We start from the raw sequence: 21,409 nt of genomic DNA on the forward strand, positions 1-21,409 counted from the left end.
CAGCTGCAGATTTCCATTGATTTTCATGGCCATCTATCCATCTCTCCTGTCCTTCCCCACATCTGATCCTGAAACCCCACTCCCATCCCCGTTTCCCCTTCCCTCCCAGTTCCCTCCCTCCATCTGCCTCTTATAGCTGCTTTATTTACCCTTCTAAGTAACATTCAAGTATCCTTGCTGTGGACTTCCTTCTTGTTTAGCTTCTTTGGGTCTGTGGAATGTACTATAGGTATCCCATATTTTATGACTAATATCCACTTGTAAGTGGTAACATACTATGAATGTTCTTTTGGGTCTGAGTTACTTTACCCAAGATGATATTCTCAAGTTTCATCCATTTGCCTGCAAAATTCATGATGTCTTTGTTTTTAATAGCTGCATATTCTTTATCCATTCTTTGGTTGAGGAACATCTAAGTTGTTTCCAGTTTCTGGCTATTACAAATACAGTTGTTATGATTATAGTTGAACAAATGTTCCTGTGGTATAGTGGGGCATCTTTGGTTATATGCCCAAAAGTAGTATAGCTGACTCTTAAAGTAGAACTATTTCTGGTTTTCTGAGAAACCACCAAATTGATTTCTAAAGTGGTTGTACAAGTTTGCACTCCTACCAGCAATGGAGGAGTGTTCCCCTTGCTCCACATCCTCACCAGCATGTGCTATTTCTTGAGATTTTGGTCTTAGCTACTTTGACTGGTGTAAAATAGAATCTCAGAGTTGTTTTGATTTGGGTTTCCCTGATGACTAAGGGCTTTGAACATTTCTTTAAGTATTTTTCAGCCATTTTAGATTGCTCTGTTGAGAATTCCTCTGTTGGATTTTTGAAAATTAGTCCTCTATCAGATGCAGGGTTGGTGAAGTTCTTTTCCTAATCTATAGGCTGCCATTTTGTCTTATTGACAGTCCCTTTTCCTTACAAAAGCTTTTCAGTTTCATGAGGTCCCATTTATCAATTATTAATTTCAGAGCTGGAGCAATTGCTGCTCTGTTCAGGAATTTGTCTCCTGTATGAATGAGTTCAAAGCTATTCTCCATTTTCTGTTTCTATTAAATTTATTATATCTGGTTTAATGTTGAGGTCTTTTATCCACTTGGACTTAACTTTTGGGCATGGTGATAGGTAAGTACCTATTTGTATTTTTCTACATGCAGACATCTAGGTATACCAGCACCATTTGTTGAAGATAATTTCTTTTTTATATTGCATGATTTTTGCCTTCTTTGTCAAGAATCAAGTAGGTGTGTGGGTTTTTTTTAAGGGTCTTTGATTTTATTCCGTTGATCAGCCTGTCGTTTCCTATACCTGTACCATGAATTTTTTTCCTTTACAATTGTTCTGTAGTACAGCTTGAGATCAGGAATAGTGATGCCTCCAGCAGTTCTTTTATTGTTCAGGATTGTTTTAGCTATCCTAGGTTTTTTGTTTTTTTTTTCATTTGAAGTTGAGAATTGCTCTGTCAATGCCCTGTTTCTCCATCTATGGTGATTGAGAGTTTTGCTGGGTATAGTAGTCTAGGTTGGCATCTGTGGATTTTTAGAGGTTGCAAGATATCTACCCAAGCCATTCTAACTTTTAGAGTCTGTTGAATATTCGAGTGTAATTCTGATAGGTCTGTCTTTATATGTTACCTGGCCCTTTTCCCTTCTCACTTTTAATATTCTTCCTTTGTTCTGTAGATTTGGGGTTTCGATTACTATGTGGCAGGAGGATTTTCTTTTCTGGTGTAGTCTAATTGGAGTTCTGTAGGCTTCTTGTATGTTTATGGCCTTATCTTTCTTTAGATTAGAGAAGTTTTCTTCTATGATTTTGTTGAAGATGTTTTCTGGCACTTTGAATTGGGAGTCTTCACCCTCTTCTATTCCTATATTCTCAGTTTTGATTTTTTCATTATGTTCCAAATTTCCTGAATTTTTTGGTTAGGATTTTTTTTTTACACTGGTCATTTTCTTTGTCTCATGCGTCAATATCATCCATGGTAACTTCTGTGTCTGAGATTCTCTCTTCCATCTCCTGTATTCTGTTAGTGATGCTTCCTTGCATCTGTAGTTCCTGTTTTCTTTCCTAGGTTTTCCATCTCCAGGATTCCCCCACTTTGTGTTTTCTTTATTGCTTCTGTTTCCATTTTCAGGTCTTGAACAGTATTATTTATTTCCTTCACCTGTTTGATTCTATTTTCCTGTATTTCTTTAAGGGATTTTTCCCCTTTAAATTCTCTATCATCTTTGTAAGATTGGATTTAAGGTCATTTTCTTGTGCTTTGCTTGTGTTAGTATATCCAGAGCTTGCTGCAGGAGGGTAGCTGTGTGCTCTGAAGGTGTCATATTACCCTAGCTTTTATTGATTGTATTCCTATGAGGGCCTTGCGTTATCTGGTTGGCTTTTTAGTCCCTGGTTTTTCCTGTTGTGTAGTAGGAATTAGGAGGCAGCCCAACCTTGATAATCTTGGTGTGTCAGGCCACTGATGATTATCCTTGGGCTGTGTGGTTTAGATCAGCAAGTATGATGAAGGTAGGTCGGGAAAAATGGGGGTCCAGCAGGGATATCAGAGTGCTCAGGGAGCTAGGGTGCCTCCGAGGACTCAGCGGGCGGGGAGATGGGTGCAGGAAGGGAATCTAATTTGTATGGTTCCATATTAGGAGGTCTGATGAAGGTGGATGGAGGCGTGGCGAGTAAATAGAGTTCTGCAGGAGATAACAAGAGGCTTGGGGCATCTGGAATGCCCCAGAGGACTCAGCGGGCAGGGGCAATGGGTAAGGGCCGCTTTGTATGTGTATTGTTTTTGTCAGCTCAGGTCTCTGCAGTCATATTGGTAAGACTTTATGGGTGTAGTTTCTGACATCATTGGGAAACAGTCTCACAGCAAACTCCCTGATCTTCTGGCTTTAAAATGCTTCTACCCCTTCTGCAGCAATGTTCCCTGAGTCTTAGGTGCAGATGTTGTATTTGAATACTACTAAAACTGTACATTTTAAAAGTGGATAAGCAGGGCTGGAGAGATGTTTTAGTGGCTAAAAACATTAGCTATTCTTCCAGAGAACCCAAGTTCAACTTCCAGCACCCACATGGCCTTCTCAGGTTTATACATGATGCATGTGAAACACCCCTATGCATAAAGAAATTTTTAAGAAAACTAGTTAAGGCTATAAATTGTATATTATATATTTATTGTAATTCTTAAAATCTTTCCATCTAATACATTAAACTATGATTTTAGAAGTGTTTTCCTTTTTCCATACATTGTAATTAAAATATAATTTTATCACTTTTCTTCTTCCCTTTTTCCTTGAGTTCCCCTCAAGTTCCTCCTTCCACCTCCTTTTATGCCTCCTTTACTCTAAAATTGGTGGGCTTGCTGGATGGAGGCTTGCCGGATGGAGGCTTGCCCCTTTAATTCCCATACTTGAGAAATAGAGACAGGTGGATTTCTAGGAGTTTAGCCCAGCTTTGTGTACATATCGAGTTCCAGGATAGCTAGGGCTAAAACAAAGATCCTGTCTCAAATTTAAAAGAAATCAAATTGGTATCATCTTTTTATTTGATTATTATTATATAGCATCTACGTGTGTTTCTCTCTGTATCTAAGCATACAAAGTATATGAATACTACCTGCTGAGTTTGTTTTTGTTGCTTGTATGTATATTTTAGGGATGGCTACTTTATATTGGATAAGCAGTTAGGAGAGAGGAGAATCCTTCCTCTCTCAACACCTATCAGTTGCTTGTATTTTTTTGTCCAGGACTATGATTCTGTGAGATTTCCCCTTTCTGAGGCATTATATTTAATCTACTTTGTTTTTAGCTATAGTCTTTGAAAAGGAGATCATATTAAAATTTGATTCTCTTTTACTTAATTTACAAGCACAGTTTTACTCTTTACATGATACATTGAAGAACCGTAGGTGTAGGGTATATCATTAGGTTCATGGAAAAGTCTATAAGTATGTTTTAAAATGTAAAATAAACTTTTTAAATTCATGCTTCAATTAGGGAAAGACCATTCATAGATTTTATAAATGCTTTTTGTTTGTATTTAAAACTATTCTAAGAAGAAAAACATTTAGAAGAGATTAGTCCACCCTCGATTGCACATTTTCCAGAATGCATGGGGTGGCAGCTAGATTTCTAGGCTGGAGCAAATTATGCCAGATTAAGGCATATGAGGATGGAACAAAGAATGATAAAAGGTGGGTAACTAGGCCCAGAGGGAGCTAATTAACCTTGATATTTTATTGCAGGAAGTAGCTGTGTTTCGGGAGAGATGGAATATTCAGGAGTGCAAACTACTGCTGAGCGTTCAGGAATCCTGTCAGCAGCTGGGTACAGGCTGTAGCAGTAGGGCCTTCACACTGTTGGATTTCCAGCTGATTGCCAGATTCTTGGAGCCTGGACAGCAACAGTGCTGTAGAGTGATGGAGGGTTGTGGTGTTACACAGACCTGGTGAAGGTTTGGATTAATTCCTCTGCCTCACGAGCCTTTAGCCCCTTTACTTGTTACATTAAGGACAGTATGCATGCCCTGGAGTTGTTCTGAGGATTAGAAAGAAACAAAATGTTTGGTTCACTGTCAGCACATGGATACTACTTACGACTTGGTAGAAGTAGCAATTTCTATATTGACATTTTTAATGAAGTAATGAAGTAGTATAGGGCTGGAAATAGTACACAGTATTTGCATGCCATAGGTGTCGCCGCTCAAGCCTTCTTGAAGGCAAGTTTCTTCACATGCTGCTTGGCTCTGCTCTCATGGTTAGCCTTGTTCTTCTATCCCAGGCTTACCAAGTCTTACTGTATACCTATGGGCAGAGTCACTTCTGTATCAACAGATCTCAAGCTCCTACTCCTGTAATAGGATCATTGAGAGCATAGTGCCTGGGTAGTTAGTTGGTGACTGCAAAGTGAAACGAGGCCATGACTACTCTTAGGTATTGGCTGATAAGGCTTATTGTCAATATGAGGGACAGCACAGCCAGAGGCAGAGACAGAAGACGAATATGTTTGCTTTTACAAGAACTAAAGAAAGCCTAGAGATCTAACTTACACATCCAACATAGAGAGTAGAAGATGATATTATTGAGAAATAATGGATTTTATTTGGCTCTTTGTAACCAGTGTTAATTTGAATATTGCCAGTATTACTATAGCACCATGATTGATTGATAGATTGATTTTGATATCTCTTATAAAAAAAAATAGGGCTGGAGGGATGACTTATCAGGTAAGGATGCTTGGCACCAAGCCGGACAATGTCATTTCCACAGATTGTTATCTAATTTGTGCTCACACATGCACATTCCAAGCCTGGGATAGGCTTGTTTGGCTGTCAACATTGATCTAGCTACGGCAGTCTAAAAGTACATTTTGTTTGTTTGTTTTGTTTTGTTTTGTTTTTGTGTTTTAAATACCTGCTACTTGAGATAAGACTAACTCATATAAAACAATCAAGGCACTGTCTCAGGCTATCATTAAATGTTGAATTACAGAGTAGAAATGATAAATACCATAGAGTCCAGAGAAGAGATAATAGTACTGAGAGCTGGGCTAGTATGCACTCATGAATGCTTTGGAACATAAAAGAATATTTTACAGATAGCTGAGTCTTTCTTTAATACGATTCATTATTTTGTGTCTTTTTTTTTTCTGATCTGTTACCTTTATACATACAGAAATTTCTTGTGAATGTTAACCATTGGATTTTTAAAGGCCTCCTAAAGTTTTTTTCTATAAAATTAAACGCTTAAATAATATAACAATGGGATAGTGTCTTTAGTAATTTCTGTCACTGTGAAGGGACACCATAATCAAGGTAACTTACAAAAGAAAACTTTTAGTTAGGGGGTTGATTAGTTTCAGAGGGTGAGTCCATGATCATCATGGCAGAGAGCATGCGTCAGGCAGGCAGGCAGGCAGGGTACCAGAGGAGTATCTGAGTGTTTACCTTTGACCCACAGCAGGAGGCAGAGAAAGTGACAGTGGGCCTGGTTTGGGCTTTTGAAACCTTGGAACCCACCCCCAGTGACACAGCTTCTCCAACAAGGACATGCCTCCTATTCCTTCTAAAGTAGTTACGTCTACTGGACACCAAGTATTCAAATGTATGAGCCTGTGGGTGCTGTTCTCATTTAAATCATCACAGACAGCTTTCCTTAAGATTTAATTTTAAAAGATGTTGTAGACTTATTAAAATTAATGATTAAAAGAGTTGCTGGTCTTCACTCATTGTGTCTGATCTGGCCCACGGTTTGAGCTTCTCTGCTAACTGCTAACTACTGCTTTGCTACTCCATTTTCCTCAACCCTGAGCAATGCAATATTCAGGATGTAAAAGAGAAGAAGACCAAATCATTCTTCTAAATTATCTTTGAAATAATGGAGAAGCACCACAGTTCAGGGGAGAAAATTCAGTGATGGTCATGCATGGAACTAAGCATCATGTGATCACTTGTGTGCTTCTTCAGATTGAGCACAATTTACTAGGAAGTTTTCAGCTGTTAGTTATATGATCACATCTCTCAACATTCCCTGTGGTATACAAGTCATCAGGCTCTGTAATGATATGCTGGATATGAAATTACCAACTGGGCATGGCGGCACACCCCAGCACTTAGGAGGCAGAGGCAGGTAGATCTCTGTGAGCTTAAGGCCAGGCTGGTCTACATAGTGAATTCCAGCACATCCAGGGCTACGTATAGACCCTGTGTCAGAAACAAAACAAAACAAAAACAAAAACAAACAGAAAACAAAGTGAATTAACAGCAATGAGAAACACAGCTAATAGTTTCCACATCAGATTTGGAGCCACTTACGTACCATAATTATAGGTCATAAACTAAAATGCCTTAGCATCAATATTGCCCCTGGGATTAAAGTCTAATTTGTAGGAGCCCTGAGCTTTTACTATTAAGTTTTTCATTACTATAGACAGATCAGTGAACTTCATTGCAGTTTATAGTAGATACGTACACACATCATGGTTTTATACATTTACTTTGAATAAATTTCTCAGCCATGGTGACATGTGTCGCAAAAACACTGTTGACATGAAAGTGCCATTCACTAACCACAGCCTTTGATTTGATCGTTTTGGACCTCACAGTTTTAAGGGGGTGTGATCTATCACAGCAAACTATTCGGATGCTTTCAAAAGCCTGACCTTGAAAGCATCATTTCACAGAAATTGGCAATTTGCTTCCTATCCTTAGAGTTGAACACCGTAGCATCTATCTACACTAAAATCAGCATGGATGTGAGGTAGAAGCAGTCATCTGAAGAAATCTGGTCACAGGATACTTTGAGCAAGGTCATTGGGTTTTATGATGATCTTTGCTTCATAGTTGCATTTTTAGTATGTGGTTATTTATATAGAATTAAAGTGTTGGGAGTAAATTATATGTGTACTAGCATGGGCACAATAATTAAATGGATGAAATTGACAAGGCTCTAGGAAAAGGTTTACTTATTTGTCCTCTGAGGGAGCTGTGGGAATGCTGCATGGAAAGCATTGTATTGAGAGGGCCTCTGGGTACCATGGGCACTTAGTGCATCTCGTCCTCACACCCCCCTGGTTGTACCCAAAAGGTGTGTGGTTGTCTTCATTCTGCACAAAGTCATGTACAGACTGTTCTGAGCCAGATTAACTCTCAACAAACCTAAGTGATCAGACCATTACAGCTAGAACTGAGTGTTTACAGCGGCATTTTGCTTTGCTTTGCTCTTATGGAGAACTCACCTCAGGCTATGTACAATCCCAAGCAGCATTTAAAGTTCCTCTCAAGTGTGAACTGAGTTTGTCTAGGGGCTCTGTGCAGTAGCTGTGTTACATAACTTGAGGGATTGCTTTGAGGCCTGTTGTACGAGCAGGAAAACTGAGGTACAGCTAATCCTGTAGTCTTCGCTCGCAGTGGAGCCTGTCATGTTTCTGTGGGCAATTGCTAGAATGTAAACCATAAGTTAGTGAACTAATGGTTCTACCTTGGTACAAAGAACAAAAATTTGCAGTTGTCAGAGTGTATTTCTGATTGATTGAGTTATTTTTATTACTACTATCACTGACTTTGTACTTTGATTTTCTTCAACCTTCTTTTTTCTCCCTCCTTTTCTTTCTTTTTGATACTATTAAATTTTCATTGCAATCCTATAAAACATCCTTTCACTCTAATGTTTATTAAGGTTGGCATGCCCTCCTAGGGAGTGATAAACTTTTTATTCATCCTGTATCTCATATGCTAGTAGGTTCTAAGCCTCCTGGATGAAGTGGGAGATGGGCTTACCCAGCTCTTTGGGAGTGGGATCAGTCTTCTTGACCTAGTGAAGTGAACTGCGGATCCTGACACCCACTCAGGAACACCTTTGCTTTTGAAAAGCTCAGAATGCATCGGAGACCACAGTCCTTGAAAAGGAGTAATTGTTCCAATAAAACTGCCATACACTTGCAAACTGGCCTCAAGTAGACAATGTATGGCTCATTATAAAGATTATCTCTAATCCATATGAACTGTAATTAATTATGCTTCTCTGTGTGTGTTTTTTTATCCTTGTTGCCTTACATCCTCTCTCCTATTAGATTTTAAGTTGTTTGACTTTCATACATCTAGATTTTTGCAGTTGAGTCTGCCTGATCTAACTTTTAAAAACTCCAGGACAAAATAAGAAAGAGAAAGGAAGGACATGGCTGCTCCTAGGTACGGTAGAGGAGAAAGTTTATTGTAGATAAAAGAGAGAGCATAGACAGAGGCAGGGACATCTGAGAGAGTCCAGGATAGACAGACGGGACCCTATACCATGTGAGGCAGTGGGGAGAGGAAAGGGGAGAGCTGCCAACTAGGAAGGGCAGCCTGGACCAAGAGACAGGTAACCAAAATAGTTGGATTATATAGGGTAGGACAGCTGGGGAAAGGTAGCCCAGACCCTGGGCTGGAGAGTTCAGGGTAGGTGTGGGGTATGCCAGCCAGGAGGACCCAGTAAGGGACTAACTGAGAGTTGAACAATGCTGTGAGTACCTGTCACACCCATGGTCTGCTTTGATGTTAGATACACATCTCTGCCCTTTGTCCTGCGTGAGGCCTGACAATGCTGTTGATTTAGAGGCCTGTTTTCTTGGGTCCTCCAGCTCCTTGGGCTTTTGCACTCTCTCTGCCTCCTCCTCTGCAGGGCTCCCTTGAAGGGAGGACTTGATGAAGACATCTCTAACTCTCTGGGCCATGTGACTTTCTTATTATACTTGGAACTGAGAATTCTGACTCATGAACCAGAATCAGCTTTTGACCGAACCTGGCCTTTGCTCAAGTTGTCCTGTATTTCTGCACTTCATCTGGTTGTTAAGATGACCTTCGGACTGACTGGTTTGCCCCAGCTCTTCTTCCTTCCCTCTCTTTTCTTAGCAACTACATCAACAATTTAGAGCTATGTGAAAACCACTACAAGGTAATCTGCCAGGTTGGCATGACCAATTCAGAATTACTGTTATTGAACGGTGCTTGTTTAATAGGCCCAAGTTCTTTCTTGTTTTGTTTTTGCTTGCTTGTTTGTTTGTTTGTATCTTAAGACAGAAATGTCTTTAGTATGGTGTTTCTCAACCAAACTTCCCTGGATAAATGAACGGATTCCACTTCTTTCTTCCGTGTTATCTATAATCCTGATGAAACCTCTGCATTCATGACACTGCACACATCAAAGCGCTGGTTAGTCTTCATGCTTTGTCCTCTCTTCATTCTGAGAGTCCTTCCCTGCACACCCATTCCTCTACTTAAACTTGATCGATTTGCAATGATATCGATCCTGGCAAGTGATAACATGATATCCATCAAGGAGCAATCGACCTTCTGTTGTGTAACAAATCACTCGGAAAGGTAGGGAAGTGTAGTAGGGAGAGGCATGCTGCCTGTGGATAAACTAGGACAACCAGGCCGGGCTCTCCTCCAGGAGCAACTGCATCCATGTCTACACTTGGTTGCCAGCAGGAGAAGTGAGGCTCACCTGTCTGCTCCCTCCTCGTCTCAGGGTGAGGACTTAGGAACGCTTGCTCATTGTGAAATTGTTACTGCTTAAGTATCACAGATGGCCTTCTAATTTTGTGACAACTTTCTACTGACTAAAGTAAGCAGGATTTTTTCTGGAAATACATGTTTTTTCCACACTACACAATGTGGCTCTTTCCACTTTCAATGCTTGATGTGAATCCTATAAAGAATGCTATTTTAACCAAGTGTTTCTGTGATGCAGGAATTTTTTTAGCCCCTTCATAATTCATTGCTTTCTCTAAGATCATTCTTGGTACAAAATTGCTATTCTATAAATAAGTTTTCATTTGTGTCTAATGGAATCTTTAAGCATTTTCTCACTGGTTCTTTATAAAGAAATACTAATGCTCGAGGTTGTTAAGGAGGTAAACTCTTTAGGAAACCATTTCTCTCCTGTACCATTTCCTGTGCTCCTTCTCTTGCTGTTAGTAAGAGCCCTGGAGCAGAGTTGTGTCATTAGACCAAGGTTTCATACTTGTCCTTTTCTCCATTCTGAAGTATTAGGTGATAAGTGTGGGTATCAGCTCTGAGAAAGTTTTTTTTTTTTTAAATTAAAACTATTTGAGACATTTCCAATTCAGCAGAAGGTTCTGTACTTTTTCTCTAGTTTTAAATGATGCATCTTAGATCCACTTGGTTTGCTTTATAATTAAAATAAAATAATGATAAAAACTGTATGCGTGGCACATATAGTTTGAGTTCTTTTCAATATTCAATTTAGCCCAACTTGTAGTAAAAAAACACATACAGAATTGATTCCGACTCTGCTAGTCGCCTGCTTTTCAGCCCAGGCAGGGTTAAATCACAGTTAGGTTTTTTTTATTTTTAAAAAGGCTAAGTTGAAATTAACAGGGAAGGGTAGAATCCAGGGGCCAGGTGGTTTGAGGAATGGTCTTCACAGCTCTCTTTCTCTCCTATTCAGGTGCCTCTGTCTTTCCTTTCCTTCTGCCTTCGCTATGGAGAACCCAGTTGTATACTTGTCCATCATGTCCACTTGCTTCTGCCAGCAGGAAGTCTGGTCCACCTAGTGATGTATAAACTAAGTCCACACACCTATCCTCTCACTGGCCAAACAAGCTCAGTAAAATGACTCTTAAAAGAATGTATTTATTTTGGATAATAGTTTAAGAAGCTTCACAATTACGTGTCTTCATTTTTTCTGAGCCTGTTGTCAAGTGGAATAACATGGCTGGTGACACGTGGAGATGTTCCTCACCTCATGGCAGCCAGAAAGCAGAGTAGAGAGGAGCCCCTCAAGGGCAGGCATTCAGTGGCATTCTGTCTCTAAGGACACTCCACCTCAGATATCCCAACTGCTTATGAATCAACACATGGACTAATTCTTTCATAGCATCGGAACCCTCACGGTCCAGGTTCCTCTTCCAGCTCAGCCTCTGGATTTTGCTGAACAATCAGTCTTTCCACAAATGACCTTTGGGGAAGGAGGTATACCATTTTGTAAGCAAGCCTGGTTGTCTCCTTGCGGTTTCTAACGGCTTTGTCTGCTAGTGAGAAGGAGAAACAGAATGTTTTCAATCATGTCTTGTTATGGAGAAGGCAAGATGGCTTTGGCTAACAGAAGATAAGGAAAAAGACTAGCTACAGAGTTTAGTAAGGAGTGTTCTTGTTGATATTATTTCAGGCTGCATTTAGGTGACCATCATGAGTATGTGTCAGGATATTCAGTGATATTCAGCCACCAGTCAGAACCTAGCCTGGTTTGTAAACGGGAAGGCAGTACTTGTAAAGCCACAATATGGTGTGTAAGACACATCTGTTCACAGACACTGGCGTGAATGCATATGTGTGCTGTGTTCATGCAGTCAAGGAACTTTGCTTTTAGTCCTCTCCTTGGCAACAAAGAAAACTATGAATGTGAAATGCATCTTTTGTAGCAAGTTAGAAGGTAGCAGTAAATTATTAATCAGTGTAAAAGTGGGAGAATAAACGATGGCGAATGCTGAGAAGTACTATGCATTTTAATGGATCAGTGGATCAACTCCTCCATTTGTGACTTCATTTTACCAGTAGCACTTTGAGGTGTAATTTATAGATTATGAAATTCCCTTACTAAATTAGCATGTTGCCCTTATTAAAGGAAAATGTGTCTATTTAGATGCAAAGATGTATTTTGTTCTGACAAATAGGAAACTTATACATTTATTTAATGCCCTTGTGCATGTCTGATTACAAATTTGATTTTATGCCAACTCACTTAAGAAGATAGAATACAGCCTCTGCTTTAGGGGTATGGGACAACTATGACACAATACATCTTACAATTCGGTCACCACAGTCTCCTTTGTGTACTTTATTGTTCTGACAGTATAGCTACAAAACAACCCTGCTTGATGGCTTTATGTCTCACCTTGTATCTCAGATCACAGAGACCTCCATGGTTCATCCTAAAACTTTGAGGAAAATGATACCCATATGACTTAAAGATTAAGTTTAGTTTCCTTCTGCAAATTGCCTTTTGAATCAAAAAGTAAGAATGTTTTTTCATTTCAGATGTAGGTAGGATAATGGTAGCTTTTTTTTTTAAAGATTTGTTTATTTTTTGTATACAAGTACACTGTAGCTGCCTTCAGACACACCAGATCCCATTACAGATGGTTGTGAGCCACCATGTGGTCGCTGGGATTTGAACTCAGGACCTCTGGAAGAGCAGTCAGTGCTCTTAACCGCTGAGCCATCTCTCCAGCCCTAATGGTAGCTTTTTTAAATGTAGAGGTTTTATCTAAATAAATTCCGTGTAGAGCAGGAAAGGCAGAGTTGCTCTGGAATATGTTCACATGGTCTCATGAAAGTTACACAGTCCAGCCCCTTCCTGTTCTGTTCTTCATGTATGAGTACAGTAAGTTGCTAACAGATGGTCACAGATTTCATGTATTTCCTGAAAATAAGTGCTGTCTTTTAAGCTTAGATATCCAAAAATATTTGCTGTCATCTCACCTTTTTTTCCCCCACTTTTTTTCAAAAAAAAAAAAAAGTATCTGACTGTATAACAAAGGTTTGAAATATATAAGTAAATGTGAGTGCTAGCTTTTAAGTGTGAATATGTTGAGTTTTCCAGGAAAGCAGATGATGCAAACTTCTTTTAAAAAGGTGCACACCTAGGGTTGGAGATATGGCTCAGTGGCAGAGTGCTTGCCTGGCGTACACAGAGCCCTGGGTTTAATTCCCATCACTGCAGAGACAGAAATTATTGAAGCATGGGTGCTCCCTAAAGCTTTTGACCTGGATAGCACTATAACCCATGCTTTTATCAGAGGTTCCTGGGCAATGGCATCTAGATACAGAGCAGCAGGTTTTAATAACTCTATACTTTTAGGCATACCCCAGTTATAATCTAAAGTCCTCTCATGTCCAACACAACTATAATAGTAATCCATAGCTCCCCAACGTATGCAGGACCTTATTGGATACTGTAAAGAGGTAGGGATTTGACTGTCTATTTAATATGCATTTTGGGGTTCATACTTAATCATTTGTATCCTAGTCATATATAGAGTTCAGAAATAACATCGTCAAAATATCCTAGTAAGCCCAAGTGACTAAAAGAAGTCTTCCAGACTTCAGTCTATATACCCAGCCTGTGGGGTGCTGCCTGAATATAGATCCCTAGAGATCTGATTCTATAGGCTCAGAGACCTGCAATGTAACCAGGTAGCTCGGGGATTTTGTGAGGAATGTAGAGCTGAGCCTGTAGCTAACACTGATGTAAGAGATAAGTGCCTGCACAGGTACATGAGTTCTGTGTTTGCAAAGGCCCCACATGAAAACGGGTATTCGTAGTTGGCTTAATGTTCTTCTCTTGAATGCCTTGGAACTCTTGGTAGTTTGTGAGCCAAGGAGTCTTGTATTTTCTGAAAATTATGCAGCCAGTGTAAGTAAGTGTCTGCTCTCTGTGAATGAGATTCCTCGACAAATATGAATTTCAGCAATTAAGCAATAATTTCTTGCTCATTGACATTAGATTGCACTCTTAGGCCTCTTCTAAACTTAAAATTTGAATGAACATCTGTCATTCATCTCAAGAGCCACAGTAGGAAATCACAGTGTGCAGTTTTTCAGAGAATTAGAGTTGAATGCCTAGTCTGAACATGAACACCTGTGTTTGTGTTATCCTAACCCCCTTTTCTTCCCTCCAGGATGGCACGAAGCAGAAAAGAGAGCGGAAGAAGACCGTGTCATTCAGCAGCATGCCAACAGAGAAGAAGATCAGCAGTGCAAGCGACTGCATCAACTCAATGGTGGAGGGCTCTGAACTCAAGAAGGTTCGTTCAAACTCCAGAATTTACCATCGGTACTTTCTGCTGGACGCCGACATGCAAAGCCTGAGGTGGGAGCCATCCAAGAAGGATTCTGAGAAAGCCAAGATTGACATCAAGTCCATCAAGGAAGTTAGAACGGGGAAAAACACAGATATATTCCGCAGCAATGGCATTTCTGAGCAAATATCTGAAGATTGTGCGTTTTCAGTCATATATGGAGAAAATTATGAGTCACTCGATTTGGTTGCCAATTCTGCAGATGTTGCAAACATCTGGGTGACAGGACTCCGGTACCTGATTTCTTATGGGAAACATACACTTGATATGTTAGAAAGTAGCCAAGACAACATGAGGACTTGTTGGGTTTCACAGATGTTTAGTGAAATTGATGTAGATGACCTTGGACATATAACTCTGTGTAATGCTGTTCAGTGTATCAGAAACCTCAATCCTGGCTTAAAAACAAGCAAAATTGAGCTTAAGTTCAAAGAACTGCATAAATCAAAGGACAAAACTGGTACTGAAATCACAAAGGAAGAATTTGTTGAGGTTTTTCATGAACTTTGCACTAGACCTGAAATTTACTTCCTTTTAGTTCAGTTTTCAAGCAATAAAGAATTCCTTGATACCAAGGACCTTATGATGTTTCTTGAGGCAGAACAGGGTGTAGCACATATAAATGAGGAAATAAGCCTGGAAATTATTCACAAATATGAGCCATCCAAAGAAGGCCAGGAAAAGGGCTGGCTCTCCATAGATGGGTTCACTAATTACCTGATGTCACCTGATTGTTACATCTTTGATCCGGAACATAAGAAGGTCTGTCAGGATATGAAGCAACCTCTGTCTCATTACTTCATAAACTCATCTCATAATACATACTTAATAGAGGACCAGTTCCGGGGTCCCTCTGACATTACAGGATATATCCGTGCTCTTAAAATGGGTTGCAGGAGTGTTGAGTTGGATGTGTGGGATGGGCCAGATAATGAGCCCGTGATTTACACAGGCCACACCATGACCTCTCAGATAGTCTTCCGCAGTGTCATCGATATCATTAACAAGTATGCATTCTTTGCTTCTGAGTATCCTCTCATCCTGTGTTTAGAAAATCATTGTTCTATTAAACAACAAAAGGTGATGGTTCAACACATGAAGAAAATTTTAGGAGACAAGCTGTATACCACATCACCCAACATGGAGGAATCTTATCTACCATCCCCCGATGTCCTGAAAGGGAAAATACTAATCAAAGCAAAGAAGCTGTCTTCAAATTGCTCTGGTGTGGAAGGGGATGTTACTGATGAAGATGAAGGGGCAGAAATGTCTCAGAGGATGGGGAAAGAGAATGTGGAACAACCCAACCATGTGCCTGTGAAGCGATTTCAGCTTTGCAAAGACCTGTCTGAACTGGTCAGCATCTGTAAGTCAGTCCAGTTCAAGGAGTTCCAGGTGTCGTTTCAGGTGCAGAAGTACTGGGAAGTGTGTTCATTCAATGAAGTGCTAGCCAGTAAATACGCCAATGAGAATCCTGGGGACTTTGTAAATTACAATAAGCGTTTCCTCGCCAGAGTCTTTCCTAGTCCAATGAGAATTGATTCTAGTAACATGAACCCTCAAGATTTTTGGAAATGTGGCTGTCAAATCGTAGCCATGAACTTTCAGACTCCAGGGCTAATGATGGATCTGAACATTGGCTGGTTTAGGCAGAATGGAAACTGTGGCTATGTTCTTCGACCAGCCATCATGAGGGAAGAAGTCTCCTTCTTCAGTGCCAACACAAAGGACTCTGTCCCTGGAGTTTCGCCTCAGTTGCTTCACATCAAAATCATCAGTGGCCAGAACTTTCCCAAGCCCAAAGGGTCAGGTGCCAAAGGGGATGTGGTGGACCCTTATGTCTATGTGGAAATCCATGGCATTCCTGCTGACTGCGCAGAACAGAGGACGAAAACTGTGAACCAGAATGGAGATGCTCCTATGTTTGATGAAAGCTTTGAATTTCAAATCAACCTCCCCGAACTAGCCATGGTGCGCTTTGTAGTGCTGGATGATGACTACATTGGCGATGAATTTATTGGCCAGTACACGATTCCCTTTGAATGTTTACAAACGGGCTACCGCCATGTGCCTCTGCAGTCCTTGACTGGAGAGGTCCTTGCCCATGCTTCTCTGTTCGTCCACGTGGCTATTACTAACAGAAGAGGAGGAGGGAAGCCTCATAAACGGGGCCTTTCTGTGAGGAAAGGGAAGAAGTCCCGGGAATATGCATCTCTGAGAACACTGTGGATTAAAACTGTAGATGAGGTGTTCAAGAATGCCCAGCCCCCCATCCGGGATGCCACAGACCTGAGAGAGAACATGCAGGTGTGTGTTCATTAGATTTCTACTTCGTGCCTGCCTATGATTTGTGGACATGCATTGCTTGCAATAGTATATTTGATTTTAAATACTTTCATAAGTTTCAACTGGTTATTTATTAATAGTCTCATTTCTCAGCATCTAAATTTCAAAAACTAGTTTCTGAAATATTGATTGGATGCTAGAATAAACTGGTCTTGATGATTCATAAGCTGTTTGCTCATGCTCCTCTTATGACCAGTTAGCAGCTATGCTTTTCAACATGGTATGCACAGGAATCTCTGATGCTGTTGAATATTATTATTTCTTAGATGGAACACAAATTAATGACCTGTCAAAGAGAAATTGGTTAAAGTAAAAGGAATGTGTTCCGGGTCTTTCTTATGGAGCTCTGGTGCTTAGAACCATTTAAATGAGCCAGTGTTCTCTTGATTTTAGAGGATAATTATTTACACAAAATATTTATGGTACATGTATTTATAAAAGACCTAAGATGGTAATTTGTTCTAAAATAACATGTCTCAGAGCAGTCAGTTAGGAACTATATACCTGTTCATGATGGCTACACATCTAGCTGTGTACTAGGATTGGGGAGTCAAGTCCATCTAGACCCCTAGGTTCTTCCTTACAGAGAGCTCATAGCAGTATGTGAAACATGCTATGGTACTCAGACGGGTTTCTTTAAACAAAGACTTATTACTCTTATTTTATATATATGGGTGTTTTGTCTGTATGTGTGTTTGTGCACCACACTCATGCCTGGTGCCCACAGAGACCAGAAGAGAGTATGGGATCCTCTAGAATTGGAGCTATAAAATGGTTGTGAGCTGCCATGTGTGTGCTGGAAATCAAATCCAGGTCATCTGGAAGACCAGCCAGTGCTCTTAACCACCAAGTCATTTCTCCATCCCATTTGTTTTCTCTTAAATCACTGTTATAAAAATGACATTAGCATTCCTCTAACCAAGGGGACACTTTAAGTATATGTTTCCTACTTAATTCTGTAGCCACCCCGTGAATAAGAACAGTTGCCTGAAATAAGGACATCTGTTGTCTTCCTCTCAAGGTCCAAGCATAACCAAAATTGGACAGATTTCTCCACTGTTGAGGGTGCATGCACGTTGGCAAAACCCCCATTCCAAAGAAGCCACATTGCCCCTGCCTGTGGCTACTGGTGTACACATGGAGCATAATTCCCTTTGGGACCTGTTAGGGCTCAGCCATCCTGCCTTCAGGACCTGTCTGTATGGAAACCCACAGAGCTGCTGTAGTGGTGCTCATAGCACCTGCTCTGTAGTCTGGCCGGCGGTGAGAGCGTGCCCGGAACCAATGACAGCAGCCTGCCTCCAGGGGCTTTTGCTATAGTCAAGATGCAAGACATGCTGTGAAGAGAAACAGTTATCACGGACTGTTTGGGGGAACATACTTTAGATATCACAATTTATTTCTACACATGGTCACAAAATGATTTTAAACAAAATGATACATAGTTTGACAGCCATGTTTAAAACAATATTAATAAAGAATGAAATGTTTCAATTCAAAACTTAGTTCCAGAACATGGGTTCCTTAGGAACCTAGATCTGCTCCTTCTAGCTGTCTGGACAGAGCACAAGCCTGCCTGGGGTTACACACCTGACCCATACTCCAACTAAAGTGTGTGGTGTGTGTGTGTGTGTGTGTGTGTGTGTGTGTGTGTGTGTGTGATATATATGTATATGTGTATATATATGTATATATATATATATATATATCATATCATATATTAGATTCTGGGGGGAATGGCTTTCAGACTGTGGCCCTACTAGTTCAACAATGGTTATGTACCAATGGAAGGCCCAAGAACCAGTCATTGTTGAGTTTCCCAGGCCAAGTGCCTCAGCTGTTCTTCACTACACACTGGAATCCTAAAGAATGAGGCTCTAATGCCAGTGAAGGAGTGGACTTGCTAGTGAGTGAGTGAGAGAGAGAGAGAGAGAGAGAGAGAGAGAGAGAGAGAGAGAGAGAGAGAGATCGGTCATAGAAAGAGAAGACTCTTCTTCTATGCCCTTTATTTAGATTTCTGGAGAAAATGTGACCCAGGTTAAAGGTTGATCTTCCCACCTCAAAAGATCTGGATTAAAGATTTCTCTTTCCACTTCAAAGATCTGATCCAGATTGGAAATAGATCTTCACACTTGAAACTATTTAAGAAAAACTCCCTCACAGGTGTGCCCAGACATTTGGGTTTTAGTCAATTCCAGGTGTGGTCAAGGTGACATCAAGAACAGCATCACAGTGACCAACGGTCTCCTTTCTATTTTCAGAATGCAGTGGTTTCTTTCAAGGAATTATGTGGCCTCTCCTCAGTGGCCAACCTTATGCAGTGCATGCTGGCCGTGTCTCCTCGATTCCTGGGGCCTGACAATACTCCCCTGGTGGTCTTGAATCTTAGTGAGCCCTACCCCACCATGGAACTGCAGGCCATCGTGCCTGAGGTTCTGAAGAAGATCGTCACAACTTATGACATGGTGAGTCCTGGTTGTTCTCTTCCTGGGGACAGAGGTATCTTATGATACCTTATCGATTGCACAGCAGCTTTTGCTTCCTGTCTTCCTGTCTCATGCTTCATGTACTTATGGAGGAAGAGTGTCTCCCTGGCTTTGCTGTGTTTGAAAGAGTTTTGTGCTATATCTCTGTGTTAGAAAGCAGGATTCAGAGAAGCTTTACTCAGTCACATTAAACATTAGCTTCCCAAGGACTGGATCTGAATCGGCTTCTAATGAATGTTTTGCATCTTCTATTTATGTGATTTAGAAACAAAACAAAACCAAGCACTTTTAATCCCATCTTGGAACTAGTCATTGATTTATTCTGTTTCAACTTTCCCCTCAAACCAGTAAAGCGATAAGTTAGATTTTTTTTCAAGATGTGGCTGAAATACCATCAAGGTCAGACAGCTGCTCACATCATACAAAACTGCTGTGTGCTCGTTTTCTCCCTGGGGCAGCTGCTCTGAGGTATCTTCATGTACAATTAGCTTAGTGTTAATTTGTTACCTTCAAGACACCTAGAATAGTGCTTTTAACCTTTAAGATTTATCTTGCATTTTTCTTAATTGCATGCTGCTCTTTTACTGTGCTTTTATAATTTACCAAAACTGGGGGAGAGCTTTTCATATTGTGTTCATGTGTGAGTTGGATGGAGGGCCACTTCATATGCCATTTCATGTGTGCCTGAGGCAGAGGATAACTTTCAGGATGACTTTATCCTCTGTTGTGGAATTCAGTGATTGAACTCTTGTCCTTACATGATCAAATCAAGTACTTTTCACCTGAGCGATTTCACTGGCCTGCTAAGAAGTATTGTACTTGTGAACGGCACTCATTTCACATTTCTAATACAGGTGAGGCTGTTAGAAATGGCTGTGTATCAGCAGTGACCCCTTTCGTTTGGTGGTGCAAGACACTCTTCTCTCAAGTAGGCCAGGCTGTCACCTTTTACCATTGAGGACATTCAGGGATAAGTGCCTTGCTACCACTTCCTCCAATCTAAAAATGCTAGCTAGCTAAGGCCGTGTGGTAGAGGTGGTGACAGTAGTGCATGCCTTTAATCCCAGCATGTAGAGGGCAGGGGCAGGGGCAGGGGCAGGGGCAGGGGCAGGGGCAGGGGCAGGGGCAGGGGCAGGGGCAGGGGCATCTCTGAACTCAAGGCCAGCCTGATCTACGTAGCAAGTTCCAGGACTGCCAGGGCTACATACAGAGAAGAAACCCTGTCTTGAAAAACCAAAGCCAACCAACCAGCAGTCAAGGCCAGCTATGTTGGGATTGGCATCATTCAACTCATCTAAAACGCCATTGACTGTTTTATACGTTAGTCTGAAAGCTGTAATCTGCAGGGGTCAGGTGACTCAAGGGGCTGTACAAATATCACAGGCTAGCATTTCCTACATTGATGAGGAACCTTGGTTTCTTAGGATATTGATTAACATCACCTGGGGAAAGGTGGCATAGAGACGTAATTGGAGGAAATGCTCACCAGAACAAAACCAATCAGAGTCCATTAAAAATACCTTCTCCTTTTCATTCACTCCTGGACACCAGCCTATGGGATGGAACTACTTACAGTCAGGGTAGCTCTTCCCTCCCTTGTTCAACTTCCTCATAGACAAATTTAGGGGTGTGTTTCTATGGTGATTATAAACGCCACCAAAATGAGAGTTAAGATTAGCCACCACTGCAGTCACACTTTGTGTCTGGTGTTTACCCTCCTTCCCATTTTGGCTTAGATTTCAAGGAAACTCAAGGATATAAGAGACTAAGCGTTTCCTGCTGGGGACAAGCTGCAGAGAATATCATCCCCTGGGGAGCACTTAATTCTGAAGAGAACTAAACACACCCAAGAGAGCAGGAGGAGTAGCCAATGTCAGAACATGCAATCAAAAAGGTATAATAAAGCACCATGAAAGCAACAAAACAACAGGAAGGAATAGCAGTCGTACAGTAACGACTTATTATTAACGATTCTCAGCTCCGCGATTAACAGACATGTACTAACAGACTGGAGTGGGAAAGGTTTGATGAAATACAGAAATAATTTAAAAAAAATCTGGGGGGGAGGGGAGAGCCTAGGGTCAGATGTGTTCAGTGCACAATTCTACCAGACTTTAAAAGAAGAACTAACACCAATTTTTCTAAAAGTATTCCATAAAATAAAAATGGAATAATTGTCTCCAAATGATTTATTTTAATTACAGGGATTTTTGAAACTACACATCTA

General features: G+C 40.7%; 1 protein-coding gene across 5 annotated transcripts in view; it reads left to right on the plus strand.

Annotated features, from left to right (window-relative positions):
• Window positions 1-21,409, plus strand: part of Plcl2 (phospholipase C-like 2) — a 184,596-nt gene that overhangs the window by 89,443 nt on the left and 73,744 nt on the right. For all 5 annotated transcript variants that reach the window (XR_010054577.1, XR_010054576.1, XM_039083165.2 and 2 more), the window contains 2 exons: window positions 14,171-16,657; window positions 18,958-19,161. Coding sequence is in view for 3 of the 5 variants with exons in the window: in XM_039083165.2 (XP_038939093.1) it covers window positions 14,171-16,657; window positions 18,958-19,161 (2,691 nt within the window). In the remaining 2 variants the exon portion in view is untranslated. The remainder of the gene's footprint in view (window positions 1-14,170; window positions 16,658-18,957; window positions 19,162-21,409) is intronic.

This window comes from Rattus norvegicus, chromosome 9, assembly GCF_036323735.1.
Source record: "Rattus norvegicus strain BN/NHsdMcwi chromosome 9, GRCr8, whole genome shotgun sequence".
NCBI classification, from domain to species: Eukaryota; Metazoa; Chordata; class Mammalia; order Rodentia; family Muridae; genus Rattus; species Rattus norvegicus.